The 15,931-nt window shown below is 39.4% G+C and overlaps 1 protein-coding gene across 1 annotated transcript in view; it reads right to left on the bottom strand.

Moving 5' to 3' along the window:
- The window catches only part of ARFGEF3 (ARFGEF family member 3), a 177,976-nt gene that overhangs the window by 111,664 nt on the left and 50,381 nt on the right, over positions 1-15,931 (bottom strand). The window contains exon 4 of the mRNA XM_069598510.1: positions 15,485-15,616. Within this exon, the coding sequence (XP_069454611.1) occupies positions 15,485-15,616 (132 nt within the window). The remainder of the gene's footprint in view (positions 1-15,484; positions 15,617-15,931) is intronic.

Here is a 15,931-nt window from a genome sequence, read left to right as displayed (position 1 = left end):
ATCAAACCATTCTTATTCTTATCTTCTCTTCTAAACTCTCTTCCTTGGCAAACACATAACTCTTAGCTTGCTTCTTGGAAGCAAAGCTATGACAAACCTAGAGAGTGTATTAAAAAGCAAAGACATCACTTTGATGCCAAAGGTCCATCGAGTCAAAGTTATGGTTTTTCCGATAGTCATGTATGGATGTGAGAGTTGGACCATAAAGAAAGCTGAGCACGAAATAACTGATGCTTTCAAACTGTATTGCTGGAGAAGAGTCTTGAGAGTCCTTTGGTCAGCAAGGAGAGATCAAAGCAGTCAATCCTAAAGGAAATCAACCCTGAATATTCACTGGAAGGACTGCTGCTGAATCTTCAATACTTTGGCCATCTGATGCGAAGAGCTGACTCACTGGAAAAGACCCTGAGGCTGGGAAAGATTGAAGACAAAAGAAGTAGAGGGCAGCAGAGGATGAGATAGGTAGACAGTATCACTGACTCAAAGGACATGAATATGAGCAAACTCCGGGAGATAGTTAAGGACAGGGAAGCCTGAAGTGCCCTGGGTTGCAAAGAGTCAGACATGACTTAGCAACTGAACAACAGAAGTCTCACAAATATATTTTTAGAGCCAAGATTTCTCCCAAGTTTCAAACCTTAACTTCAGCTTGTAAACATCAGCAATGAATATATGCAGTTTCACAAAAATCACATCACGTACACTAAGCCTCTAATATGGTAAATAGCTAACACTTCTTCCTGCTCTGAAATTCTTAATTATGCAACCATTAAAATTATCTGTGAGGGGATAAATATAGCCATGTGGGAAATGCTTATAATCTAAAGTGAAAAGCAAGAAATAAAATCCTACATACACAATGAATATAACTGTAAACATACAAATAGATATGATTAGAAGTGAATATACAAAAAGTCAGTCACAGTGATGAGATCTACACTGAATGTTTTCTATTTTGGAAAGCCTGTAAAGTGAAACTCCTTGTATTTATTCTTTTAAAATATTACAATTCTTTGATATCTGACAATATGAACTCACCATCTCCTTCCTAAGTTAGCTCCTTAAAACCTATCATTCAGCCAGAAACTCAGGCTCCTAGTCTTGTAATCATCTTGGATTCTGCCCTTTTCACCAACTCACCAGCTACACTGCTGATAGTCATTAGGTAACTGTACCACCTCACTAGCGCCTCTGACTTGGCTCTGCCTATTCTCCGAGCATCCTGCAAAACCCCTTCCCCTTGCCCCCACCTTCAATATCTAACACCTCTGAACATGTCAATCTCCTGCTTACTCTGAATACTCTCCAATTTCTGTGGACTACCAGCTGCTTACTCTAACCAGGCCTTCTAGAATCTGCTTCAACCTCCTTTTCAAACTCATCCACCACTCATTCCTCACTAATCCCAGTTTCCACCCTGTGTTTCTCCATCTCCAAGACTTTTCTTTTCAAAAATGCCCACTCTCCCAATATAACTGATAAGAACTCCAAGCACCTTTCAAAGTCCAAATCAAATAGTATCCCTTCCTTGAAATGCTGATCTGTTCAGCTGAATATGGGTTCTCATTCTGAATTTTCCCACTGAACTTTTCTTCTGCTATAACACACACATGGAATTCTCCAGGCAAGAATACTGGAGTGGGTTGCCATTTACTACTCCAGGTGCTCTTCCCGACTCAGGGATCAAACCTGGGTCTCCCACACTGCGGGCAGATTCCTTACTGTCTGAGCCAAAAGGGAAGCCCATGTTAACACACACAACTATCTTGAATTATGTCAACTGTGTACATCTTTATCTTTCTTCTATCAGATTTATAAATCCTTGTCTTGGTTTTGCTTTCAGTTCTATAAGGTTTTATATACTGTTGGTAATGAAAATATATTCACAGTGAAATAAATTTAAAAATCCAATGAACTATTTTTTCTAGTTTAACTGTAACAAATTTATTTTGGCCTAATTCCAAAGCTAGACTTTTTTTTTTCAATAATTTTTAATTCTTACATGCATTCCCAAACATGAACCCCCCTCCCACCTCCCTCCCCATAACATCTCTCTGGGTCATCCCCATGCACCAGCCCCAAGCATGCTGTATCCTGCGTCAGACATAGACTGGCGATTCAATTCTTACATGATAGTATACATGTTAGAATGCCATTCTCCCAAATCATCCCACCCTCTCCCTCTCCCTCTGAGTCCAAAAGTTCGTTATACACATCTGTGTCTTTTTTGCTGTCTTGCATACAGGGTCGTCACTGCCATCTTTCTAAATTCCATATATATGTGTTAGTATACTGTATTGGTGTTTTTCTTTCTGGCTTACTTCACTCTGTATAATTGGCTCCAGTTTCATCCATCTCATCAGAACTGATTCAAATGAATTCTTTTTAACGGCTGAGTAATACTCCATTGTGTATATGTACCACAGCTTTCTTATCCATTCATCTGCTGATGGACATCTAGGTTGTTTCCATGTCCTGGCTATTATAAACAGTGCTGCGATGAACATTGGGGTACATGTGTCTCTTTCAATTCTGGTTTCCTCAGTGTGTATGCCCAGCAGTGGGATTGCTGGGTCATAAGGTAGTTCTATTTGCAATTTTTTAAGGAATCTCCACACTGTTCTCCATAGTGGCTGTACTAGTTTGCATTCCCACCAACAGTGTAGGAGGGTTCCCTTTTCTCCACACCCTCTCCAGCATTTATTGCTTGCAGATTTTTGGATCGCAGCCATTCTGACTGGTGTGAAGTGGTACCTCATTGTGGTTTTGATTTGCATTTCTCTAATAATGAGTGATGTTGAGCATCTTTTCATGTGTTTGTTAGCCATCCGTATGTCTTCTTTGGAGAAATGTCTATTTAGTTCTTTGGCCCATTTTTTGATTGGGTCGTTTATTTTTCTGGAGTTGAGCTGCAGAAGTTGCTTGTATATTTTTGAGATTAGTTGTTTGTCAGTTGCTTCATTTGCTATTATTTTCTCCCATTCAGATGGCTGTCTTTTCACCTTGCTTATATTTTCCTTTGTTGTGCAGAAGCTTTTAATTTTAATTAGATCCCATTTGTTTATTTTTGCTTTTATTTCCAGAATTCTGGGAGGTGGATCATAGAGGATCCTGCTGTGATTTATGTCTGAGAGTGTTTTGCCTATGTTCTCCTCTAGGAGTTTTATAGTTTCTGATCTTACATTTAGATCTTTAATCCATTTTGAGTTTATTTTTGTGTGCGGTGTTAGAAAGTGATCTAGTTTCATTCTTTTACAAGTGGTTGACCAGTTTTCCCAGCACCACTTGTTAAAGAGATTGTCTTTACTCCATTGTATATTCTTGCCTCCTTTGTCAAAGATAAGGTGTCCATATGTGTGTGGATTTATCTCTGGGCTTTCTATTTTGTTCCATTGATCTATATGTCTGTCTTTGTGCCAGTACCATACTGTCTTGATGACTGTGGCTTTGTAGTAGAGCCTGAAGTCAGGCAAGTTGATTCCTCCAGTTCCATTCTTCTTTCTCAAGATTGCTTTGGCAATTCGAGGTTTTTGTATTTCCATACAAATCTTGAAATTATTTGTTCTAGTTCTGTGAAAAATGTGGCTGGTAGCTTGATAGGGATTGCACTGAATTTGTAAATTGCTTTGGGCAGTATACTCATTTTCACTATATTGATTCTTCTGATCCATGAACATGGTACATTCCTCCATCTATTAGTGTCCTCTTTGATTTCTTTCATCAGTGTTTTATAGTTTTCTATATATAGGTCTTTAGTTTCTTTAGGTAGATATATTCCTAAGTATTTTATTCTTTTCGTTGCAATGGTGAATGGAATTGTTTCCTTAATTTCTTTTTCTACTTTCTCATTATTAGTGTATAGGAATGCAAGGGATTTCTGTGTGTTGATTTTATATCCTGCAACTTTACTATATTCATTGATGAGCTCTAGTAATTTTCTGGTGGAGTCTTTAGGGTTTTCTGTGTAGAGGATCATGTCATCTGCAAACAGTGAAAGTTTTACTTCTTCTTTTCCAATTTGGATTCCTTTTATTTCTTTTTCTGCTCTGATTGCTGTGGCCAAAACTTCCAGAACTATGTTGAATAGTAGCGGTGAAAGTGGGCACCCTTGTCTTGTTCCTGACTTTAGGGGAAATGCTTTCAATTTTTCACCATTGAGGATAATGTTTGCTGTGGGTTTGTCATAGATAGCTTTTATTATGTTGAGGTATGTTCCTTCTATTCCTGCTTTCTGGAGAGTTTTTATCATAAATGGATGTTGAATTTTGTCAAAGGCCTTCTCTGCATCTATTGAGATAATCATATGGTTTTTATTTTTCAATTTGTTAATGTGGTGAATTACATTGATTGATTTGTGGATATTGAAGAATCCTTGCATCCCTGGGATAAAGCCCACTTGGTCATGGTGTATGATCTTTTTAATGTGTTGTTGGATTCTGATTGCTAGAATTTTGTTGAGGATTTCTGCATCTATGTTCATCAGTGATATTGGCCTGTAGTTTTCTTTTTTTGTGACATCTTTGTCAGGTTTTGGTATTAGGGTGATGGTGGCCTCATAGAATGAGTTTTGAAGTTTACCTTCCTCTGCAATTTTCTGGAAGAGTTTGAGTAGAATAGGTGTTAGCTCTTCTCGAAATTTTTGGTAGAATTCAGCTGTGAAGCCGTCTGGACCTGGCCTTTTGTTTGCTGGAAGATTTCTGATTACAGTTTCAATTTCCATGCTTGTGATGGGTCTGTTAAGATTTTCTATTTCTTCCTGGTTCAGTTTTGGAAAATTGTACTTTTCTAAGAATTTGTCCATTTCTTCCACGTTGTCCATTTTATTGGCATACAACTGCTGATAGTAGTCTCTTATGATCCTTTGTATTTCTGTGTTGTCCATTGTGATCTCTCCATTTTCATTTCTAATATTATTGATTTGATTTTTCTCTCTTTGCTTCTTGATGAGTCTGGCTAATGGTTTGTCAATTTTATTTATCCTTTCAAAGAACCAGCTTTTGGCTTTGTTGATTTTTGCTATGGTCTCTTTTGTTTCTTTTGCATTTATTTCTGCCCTAATTTTTAAGATTTCTTTCCTTCTACTAACTCTGGGGTTCTCCAATTCCTCCTTTTCTAGTTGCATTAGTTGTAGAGTTAGGTTATTTATTTGACTTTTTTCTTGTTTCTTGAGGTATGCCTGTATTGCTATGAACTTTCCTCTTAGCACTGCAAAGCTAGACTTTTAAGAAGTGAATTTCATGAGTGTGTTTCAGATAACACATTTACACCTCCTTTTCTCTTTTCCTCTAACAGTCTCTGCAGAAAGGGTGCCTCATCTCGGATTGTCTGCCCATATATATATGAGGCTTTTAATAATTTTATACTCAAGCCTTATAGACAAAACCAAGTAAGCCCTGAGACAGAGCTTATAAAGGGCTAAAGACAACTTGATTCTCTATATGTTAAAAGTTTGATAATTTATAAAATTCTAGAATATCCAAATCACATGAACTCTGCCTACTAAGATAAAACAAACATATGAACTCTGCCTGGTAGCACAAAGCAAGAACTCATTGGCACAGATAAATGGTGGGGTGTTTTCTGTAGACGGTGAGGTCAGGGTTACTGGTTAGGACCCTAAATATATCTAGGTAGATAACTGATGTATAGTAATTTACAAAATTATTTTAAGCAAGAAGTTCCAGTTCAACAGTAGTAAATATAAAGAAGTCCTCTTTTAGGAATCAAAAATATATATGGTTTCTTTCCTTTATTCTTTTCTTTTCCTTTACTATAGAAGAAAATTATTACACACTGTATAGGAGGGGGCTAAGAGGAAGAAAAGAGATAAGAATAAATGTATAAAGCAATGCTATTTCTAAAGTTCTGGTTCAGAATTTGAGTGAGTTCAGAGGTGTTCATCTTATCATGCTACATATATTCTTTTCCAGTAACTGTTAACAACAATGAAAGCTAATACTGACCCTATGCCATACACTGGGTGTTCCAGGAACTTCTTTTATAATAACTCATTTAAGACGCACTATAACATCATCATCATATTCAATACATTTCTTTATGTGCATTTTGTAGATAAGAAAATAGAGGCACAGATGAATTACTTGCCCAAGGTCACCAGGCATTCAAGCTCAAGAAGATATGCTCTTACCATTCTGCTACCAGATATTTTGAAAAAGGGTAACAAGAAGTTTAAAAAAATAGCTTCCAGTGATTGTGTCGTAGGACAGTTACACCAAGCCATTCTGTCACTCTCTCAGATCCACTTGGCCACTTGCAGATTCCGCAATGAATTCCTATCTACTCTAATAAGATATTTCTAATCTTGTTATATTTCACTCTTTTTCAGAAGTCATGTTACTCACACTGGCCTTGCAGTTAAACACAAGGTTGCAAAGTTGTCTTCTCCACCTATTCAAAACTAGACATCCAAAAGCCAGATCAACTCCCCAGCCTTGTTAAAAAGCCTTTCCAAAAAACACAAATGGTTGAAAAAACAATCCTGCTACCAACAACTGCTTAAGCCCAGACAAGTAACTGAATACTACAGCTTCAATTTACCTATAAAAAGAAGGATCTGATGATGTATGAGGTTGAAAGTGAAAGTCGCTCAGTCGTGTCTGACTCTTTGCGACTCCATGGACTATACAGTCCATGGAATTCTTCAGGCCAGAATACTGGAGTGGGTAGCCTTTCCCTTCTCCAGGGGATCTTCCCAACCCAGGGATCGAACCCAGGTCTCCCACACTGCAGGTGCAATCCTTACCAGCGGAGCCACAAGAGAAGCTTTGATTCTAAAGTGTGAATCCATGTTGATCTTTCTCATCTTTGAACTCAGATTATTATTCATAATCACAGCTTTAGCTTCTTTTGTTTGTCATTTATCCCGGTGGGCCACTGAAAACTACCACATGTGTTTCCCTCTCTCCATTAGTCAATAACTAAATTAGCAAGCAATTAGTCAGCTGTGTGCCAGATGCTCTGTTAGGCACCAAAGTGATAAAAACAACACTAACAGTATGTAATTAGTTTTTACTTACTAACTAGTGAAAGTTTCCACTATGCCTGAGTCAAGAGTTTAGGACTGACTAGTTGGAGAAATTACAACACAGTTTCCCTGAATACGCCACGACAGGTAGTCCTCAGCCTTAGCTAACCTCACACCTCTCTGAATGCATCATCACCCCCTCCCTCTGAGGAAAGTGTGATGAAGAAAGCAGGAGGTGGTGGACGGGAGGATGCACCAGCTGCTTCTAACTGGGGGAGAGAAGCCAGACTATGAGTCTCATGTGATAAGTGATGGTGGCCGACTGCCAGTTCTCTCTCAACACTATCCCCATATTTTTCAAGAATAGCATTCTGGGCACATGGCTGCCCAAAATAAAGACTACACTTTCCAGGCTTCTTACAACTGCTGCCATATGACCAAGTCCTGGCCAATGGGACAGAAGCAGAAGCGACCTGCATCACCTTCCTCCTGCCAGCTGTCTGGAGTGTGGACATTCTGGCTGGAAACCGGGAGCCTTTGTGGACCACAGGCTGGAGAAACATAATCCAAGATACAGGAATCTCTGATAATGGGGTTCAGCCAATACTGAGCTAAGCTAATGCAAAGAAAAAGAAATCCCTGCCTTGGTTCAGCTGAAATGAATCCTAGCAAATACAGTCTTCTCTCTCCCTTCCCTTTTTCCAACCCTATCCTTCTCACCTGCCTGATCTCATGCTTTAGATCTTACTTGTGTTAAATATGATTAAGAAAAAAAAAGTATTTACTTATTTGGTTGCGTCAGGTCTTAGCTGTGGCATGTGAGATCTTCACTGCGTCATCTTTTGCTTCCAGTGCTTAGATGCTCCAAGGCATGTAGGATCTGAAGTTCTCTCACAAGGGATCGAATCTGCATCCCCTAAATTGCCAGGCAGATTCTTAGCCAGTGGACTGCCAGGGAAGTCCCTTAAATGTCATTTCTTAATGATCACCTTCTCTGTCCTCTTCACTTGCATTCCAGCATGCCTTATGATGAATACACTTTTCTAAATTTGTCTTTCCTTACATTTATCACAATTTATGTGTATTTATCTATTTCTTTGGTTTCTATCTCTATCACTAGCATTCACACAAAGATTCTTTTTGTTTCTTTACCGTGGGATCTTCCATACCTGGCAAACACCTGACAGTGAAAGTGAAAGTCGCTCAGTCGTGTCCGACTCTTTGCCACCCCATGGACCATACAGTCCAAGGAATTCTCCAGGCCAGAATACTGGAGTGGGTAGCAGTTCCCTTCTCCAGGTGATCTTCCCAACCCAGGGATTGAACTCAGGTCTCCCACATTGCAGGTAGATTCTTTACCAGCTGAGCCACAAGGGAGGCCCAAAAATACTGGAGTGGGTAGCCTATCCTTTCTCCAGGGGATCTTCCTGACCCAGGAAGCAACCAGGGTCTCCTGAATAGCAGGCAGATTCTTTACCAACTGAGCTATCAGGGAAGCCAAGTGCCTGACAGAAGGCAATCAAATATCTGCGGAAAAAATGGCTGAAAATAATGGCAGAGGTCCCCACTGCCTATTCTTGAATATCCACAGTAAATACTGCAAGTCTCTGCATTTATACCTGCCTTAACAAAAATCACAGGGAAAACTTTATAAATACTTAGCAGAGCTGCTCTCAAATTGAAAGGGCATGGTCCTTGCTTTAAAAAAAAAGAGAGAACAGTGGTTCCTGCTTTAAAAAAAAAAAAGAGAAATTCATAGAGTGAAAATATCTTCATCTAAACAAATAATGCATAAAGTATTTAATGGAAAATCACATCACACAGATTGTCAACATTTGCTTCTGACTTTTTCACGTATTTTTATTGCTTGTTTAATGCAGTCATGCCAAAGGGTAAAGAAACAAGGGAGGAAAACAAGAGTTTTCTCTAAACATGCACAAAGGCAAAAGAGTATCAACATTTGATTTTAGCAGCAGGAAGAGAGAAGGCTACTTGAGAACATTTAGTTCACAGAATCACATGTTTTAAACACTTTCTTGCATTAAGTGCAGAAATACTATGTGAGTCTATAGCTAATCTCCAATAACCGTACATTTTAAACATACCAAACACCGGATTTTTTTATTCATCCTAGAGACTGATGCAGATCTTGAGTGTCTTGCTAATTTTAGATTAAGAAGGAATTTCTCCTCGCTTATGAGAAGTCAGGACAATTCAACCATTTCACTCTCAAACTTTACTAATGATCATTCCTTCCATAAAGCACTCTAGAAGACCAAATGCCCAGAATCAGGGCTATCAAAACTAACCATTTGGGTAAACAGCCCAAATATAAGACTCTGATATTAAAATATTATTGAAAGGAGATTTAGAAATGGTCCTTCCATTTGGCCTCTTTCTTACTCTAAGACCAAGGTGCTGACTGCCATGGTGGTACCCAGTAAGACCAGAGTTCTAAACGGAAATCCTGAAGCGTGTCCACCAGCCCTACAGAAAGTGAGGGCCTCCTCCACAAGTCTCTCATCTTTACATTTTCTGTAGAGGTCTGGTTGGATTTTCTTATAAAATATAACACCTCAATGATAAATGATACTCTCTCTCCATTCCCCCAACTCTATGACCACACATACTGAGTCATAAGCTAATTTGATGGGAAAGAGACTTTGATTCTTCCTTTGTATTTGAATCTAACTCACAAAACTAGTGAGGGAGTACATGGTCATGGAACGATACAGAAAACACAGGACTTTGAGCCACTCTGAGCTTTGCCCCTTATTAGCCTGTAATTTACCTTTTCTGTTCAATCATCTATAAAATGGGAACAGTACTGGGAATCACCTGTCTTTCAGGATGAACTCAGAAGACAAGGTAACCCACTGTTCAAGAGCTCATGTTTGGCCCTAGGCTGAATTACAATTTGAATATCGTTCCTGCCATTTCACTAGCTGTGTGAACCTAGTGTGAATGTATTCATCAGAGTGTCTAATGCATAATAAATGTTAAGAAATTGGCCCCTGTCATTTCTCCTTTGAAAATGTAAAGCAGTTCAGCAATATTCAATTATGTTATCTAAAGACGCACAGAAGACATCTAATGACAGAACTTTCATCCAATGCTTGCTCAGTATCCAGCATCACATCCTTTCTTACTGACACAGCCGGCTTGCCCTCCCCACATAGGCAGCTCACATCTCTAACATGCGGAGAGACACAGAAAGCCAGCCACAGTTCCTCCAGTCACTGAAGACTCAGCCAGCTGTGCAGTTAATAACCTCACTAATGATTATCCATCAGAAAGTAGGGGGGGGGAAGTCCTAATTGCTCTAGTCAGAGAAGTCATTAGTTTTGTACCTGGCTCCTATGAAATCTGCATGGCATTTATGGAACTGGCACACACCACAGGAAAAATGTTACCAAAGCAAACAAGTATTAAACCTAAATGTTAACTGGCTCCCTGCCATCTACTAATCCTTTTCAAAGGTAATGCATCTTCAGAGAAACCCTCTTCCTGATTATCTGCAGGTCTGACACTCTATGTGCTCAGTGATAAAATTTTTATTTGGATTCCACAGCCATTTCAATAAATAAAAGTTGTCTTTTCTCCCCCTTCTGTTAGATAGTATAACCATGTATTCAACAGAACAGTTCCTAGACAAAGTGATCTAATGTCATCCCTATTAAATGTCAGAAGCAAGCATCATTGATATTTCTGAACCCTCCAACTGAAAGTCTAGAGCCTTCTTTCTAAATGAGAACATTACCATCATAATCTTGGGTTTCATTATTAGCTGCTTCCTGTTTTATCTCAGGGAAGTTTCTAAAAGAGGGAACCATATTATTTTCTCCCCAGGAATTTAATACAGTTGCTGCACACTTCTAAGAATGTGACATGATTCAATTTCTTATGTTTATAAACACTAGCAGATAGCAATATGTGAGTAAAATGTACGATACAGTTTCCTGAAAAACAGGACTTATGACTTGTCATAAAAATGTACTGTGCCATGTTTGGAAAGAAATAAAAACTGCATGGTGTGGCTTTACCTGTCCTGAATAGCATACTCAGACCATTATTTGTAAAGGTCTACCATATCACATTTTAAAAGATTTCCTAAAATATATTTCTATAATATGATTAGACAATTTTTATAAGAAATATCTAGTTTAGATCATTGACTGTCAGGATGAGTTATGCTGAAACACCAAGAATAAGTTAATATATCCTCCATATGTAATGGAATTCAGTCATTCCCTCTGAGGACTCATCCAATTAATATTTCTCTCTATTTCTCTCTGTCTCTACTTTGGGGACAAAAGGTGATAAAAGCATTTTCATGTGGTAATGATATTAGCAAAACAAGTCCTTGTGTTAAAGTTTTTACTTTGGTCATGACAAGCATTACAGAATTACAAGACAGAAGGGTGCTCACATCTAAGGATGACTGAAGTTGGTATAGAAATTCCTCATGCATGGAGAAAGGGTATAAAACTTATTTCTAAGCCCCAAATGCTATCATTTGTATATGTCTTTATACCCAAATAAGTAATTTAAATCTCAGAAATCAGAAATGATCACGGAACCCTCACCTGTGGGCTCTCAAAGTGAGACCACCTTCTCCAAAGTTTCATTTGATGCTAAAAAACTAGCTTGATATATTTTTCCTAATTCTAATGTTTAAGTTTTTAAAACATTAGCTCAGCTGGTAAAGAATCCAACTGCAATGTAGGAGACACCAGTTCGATCCCTGGGTCAGGAAGATCCCCTGAAGAAGATAGGCTACCCACTCCAGTATTTTGGGGCTTCTCTGGGGGCTCAGCTGGTAAAGAATCCACCTGCAATGTGGGAATCTGGAGTTTAATTCCTGGGTTGGGAAGATCCCCTGAAAAAAGCAATGGCTAACTACTCCAGTATTCTGGCCTGGAGAATTCTATGGACAGAGGAGCCTGGCAGGCTGCAGTCCATGGGGTCGCAAAGAATTGAACACAACTAAGCAACTTTCACAAAGTTTCTAAAAACAAAAGCATGTACCAAAGGCGCTCTTCTTTTCAAAAGTTTCGGAAACCTTATTGTGAAGAATCGCAACCCAGATGATTGTTTTCCTCTTTTCTGACAATGTCTGATCTATTTCCAGACATTAACTACAAGTACCACTGTCTAGTATGGTGTCATTAGAAAGTCCATAAAGACTGGCTTTCCAGGGTTTCCAACAGAGCTAACATGTGTCAATTCCTGTCTTCAGCAAGGCTGGCAGAAGGTACCACTGGGCTGGAATTAGAAAGCAAATATGTTTTCAAAACAGGTGTTTCTGTTGACATAACCATTAAACATCCTGCTCCTCCACAGTTCCTAGAAGAATAGGTACTTTCACATTTTAATTTTTAATGCAAATTCCTATATTCCATGAAAAGCTATACTCCTGGGAAAATTTTCAGAATAATATGAAATCTGTGAGGTGTGTCTTAGCGTGACATCAATGCTCAATCTTCAGTATTTGGAGATCTTTTAGTGGAAGAAGGATAAACAGACAACTTGAAAGTTGTAAAAGTGATGGACATGGCTGCTGACCTTGCCTCTCTCAGTGGTTGCACAGAGGTAGTGGAGAAGTCAAACAAATCTAGAGATGGTTACTCTTGGGTTCCTAGGAAGGCACAGCAGCCCAACATGTGTCAAAGGATAAGGCAAAACCACACATTCCAGAATTAGAGAGAGTTAAAGACAATGAGATCTTAAAGATTAGGTAGCTCAGACATTCTCATTGTTTACTGAGCATAAGAATATTCCTAGACCCACCCACTGAGATGATGACTCTGCAGCAGCAGTTAGTTGTGGCAGAAGTAATAGGAATAGAAGTAACAAATAGCCCTTCTAAAGAACTTGCTTTGGGCCAGATACTGTGCCAAATTCCTTACAACTATCACTTACTTAGTCCTCACAATGCTCCTATTAGGTAGGGACTACTATTTCCCCCCATGAAGGTGCTGTGGAGGTGGAGGTGATGGAATTCCAGCTGAGCTATTTCAAATCCTAAAAGATGATGCCGTGAAAGAGCTGCACTCAATATGCCAGCAAATTTGGAAAACTCAGCAGTGACCACAGGACTGGAAAAGGTCAGTTTTCATTCCAATCCCAAAGAAGGGCAATGCTAAAGAATGTTCCAAGTACTACACAATTACACTCATCTCACATGCTAGCAAAGTAATGCTCAAAATTCTCCAAGCCATGCTTGAACAGTATGTGAACCATGAACTTCCAGATGTTCAAGCTGGCTTTAGAAAAGGCAGAGGAACCAGAGATCAAATTGCCAACATCCACTGGATCATCAAAAAGCAAGAGGGTTCCATAAAAACATCTATTTCTGCTTTATGGATTATGCCAAAGCCTTTGACTATGTGGATCACAACAAACTGTGGAAAATTCTTAAACAGATGGGAATACCTGACCACCTAACCTGCCTCCTGAGAAATCTGTATGCAGGTCAAGAAGCAATGGTTAGAACCGGATATGGAAAAACAGACTGGTTCCAAATTAGGAAAGGCTGTATATATCAAGGCTGTATATATCTACCCTGCTTATTTTGGGTTGGATGAAGCACAAGCTGGAATCAAGATTGCTGGGTGAAATATCAATAACCTCAGATACAGAGATGACACCACCCTTATGGAAGAAAGTGAAGAGGAACTAAAGAGCCTCTTGATGAAAGTGAAAGAGGAGACTGACAAAGTTGGATTAAAACTCAACATTCAAAAAATGAAGATCATGGCATCCAGTCCCATCACTTCATGGAAAATAGACGGGGAAACAATGGAAACAGAGAGATACTTTATTTTCTTGGGCTCCAAAATCACTGCAGATGGTGACTGCAGCCATGAAATTAAAAGACGCTTGTTCTTTAGAAGAAAAGCTATGACCAAGCTAGACAGCATGTTAAAAAGCAGAGACATTACTTTGCCGACAAAGGTCTGTCTAGTCAAAGCTATGGTTTTTCCAGTAGCCAGGTATGGATATAAGAACTGGACTATAAAGAAAGCTCAGTGCCAAAGAATTGATGCTTCTGAACTGTGGTGTTGGAGAAGACTCTTGATAGTCCCTTGGACTGCAAGGAGATACAACCAGTCCATCCTCAAGGAAATCATTCCTGAACATTCATTGGAAGGACTGATGCTGAAGCTTAAAACTCCAAAACTTTGGCCACATGATGTGAAGAACTGACTGATTGGAAAAGACCCTGATGCTGGGAAAAATTGAACACAGGAGGAGAAGGAGATGACAGAGGATGAGATGGTTGGAGAGCATCACCGACTCAATGGACATGAGTTTGAGCAAGCTCCAGGAGTTGGTGATGGACAGGGAAGCCTGGCGTGCTGCAGTCCTTGGGGCTGCAGAGTCGGACATGACTGAACGACTGAATTGAACTATTTCCCCCATTCTCCGGATGAGGAGACCAAAGCACAGAGTGGTTCAGGAATCTGTTCAAGGAAGTCCAACTAGAAATTAAGTATTCAAATCCAGACAGGCTGGGTTCAAAGTCTGAATCACTATACTAAATTACCCACCAATAGGGCTAAGGTGAGACCCAGGACATTAAGACAATGCCATGATTGAAGCTGATCTTTCTCAAGGGAGAAACTGAGAGGTAAAAGACTGATATCTCTTATCAAAGACAAAAATCTACCATTGCATTTCTAGGAAGAAATCAACCATTATATGACACCAACTATGCTTACACGTTTCTCTGCACATACTCCTCTAGGGAAGAAATGGACAGATGTTGTGTCCACCTCATGGGTTCTAGCTGTGCTACTCTGACCAAGGCGTTATTCTAGGCTAGAGATTTCCATCCTTTTCTGCCCAACTCACTGTTCACTTATGGGATCCAACACACCTTTGAGTCTGTATAAGAGGCTCCCAATTATGGTGGCTCTCAAAGGAGAGGGAAAAGGGAAGAGAGAGATGCCACCACCCAAAGGGAGATGGTAATTAGAATGAGAGAGATAAGGTTCACAGAATGTGAGGATGGAAATAAAGATATGATTCTGATATGGCTTCAAAGGATGATCATCCTTTCCTTAAACTGACTATTCTACAGAGCATTAATATACGTCATTAGGTCTTTGCTTTGTTTTAACATACACAGGCAGGCAGAATGCCCAGAATGATCAGGTCTACCCCAAGCTGGAACTACTCCTGTACATTTTCTCAAAAGGTCATAAATCTATTTCCTATACATTCTCTCAAAAGGGCATAAATATATTTAACAACATTTGATATGTAGGCTCAGGCCAAAAATCTTACAGATTTATTGAAATCTGTAAACCAAGTAAACCTTTTTACTTAGTTGTCATTTCTGTTCAACAATCAAGGTTATTCTGGGGACTGCAAGCAAGGATAATAATCATATAGCCCAAATGACCACCACATAGAGGCATCTTTAAGATAACAATGAGGGTCAGCAATTTGTTTCCATCACAGTGACGCAAACTGGGAGTGCGTCAAACCCACCTTCATCACTTCCACCTGCAGGTCCTCGTGGAGGGAAGGCGTCACTTTCACAGCATTCAGGATCTGATTGAGCAGCTGCTTCTCATCAGAGTCCGTTTCCATGGATACAAACCTCTCTTCTGCCAGGAGCTTCTGCAAAGAGGCACAAGACAGTGATCACAGACAGGCTTTCCCCTGCTGTCTTATTCTGCTATAGCCTAGTATGTACTACAGATAATGTTTCTTACTCAGGAAGCATGTAGCTGGAGGCCATTAGGAAGGAGTTTCCGCTCTGTGCCATTAAAAAGAAAAATGCATCATGCCTTTGGTAAATGGTTTTTGGCAAAGGGTTTTTCCTGCTATTAGATAATTTACTGTAAATTTTATGAAGTGAAATTCTAATGTGGTGGCCAAATAAGTCGTTTGGTGGGTGAGGATGGAGGATGAATGTGCCAAGGGGAATCCAGC

This window comes from Ovis canadensis, chromosome 8, assembly GCF_042477335.2.
Source record: "Ovis canadensis isolate MfBH-ARS-UI-01 breed Bighorn chromosome 8, ARS-UI_OviCan_v2, whole genome shotgun sequence".
Lineage (NCBI taxonomy): Eukaryota > Metazoa > Chordata > Mammalia > Artiodactyla > Bovidae > Ovis > Ovis canadensis.
This window is presented reverse-complemented; position numbering and strand designations above follow the sequence as displayed.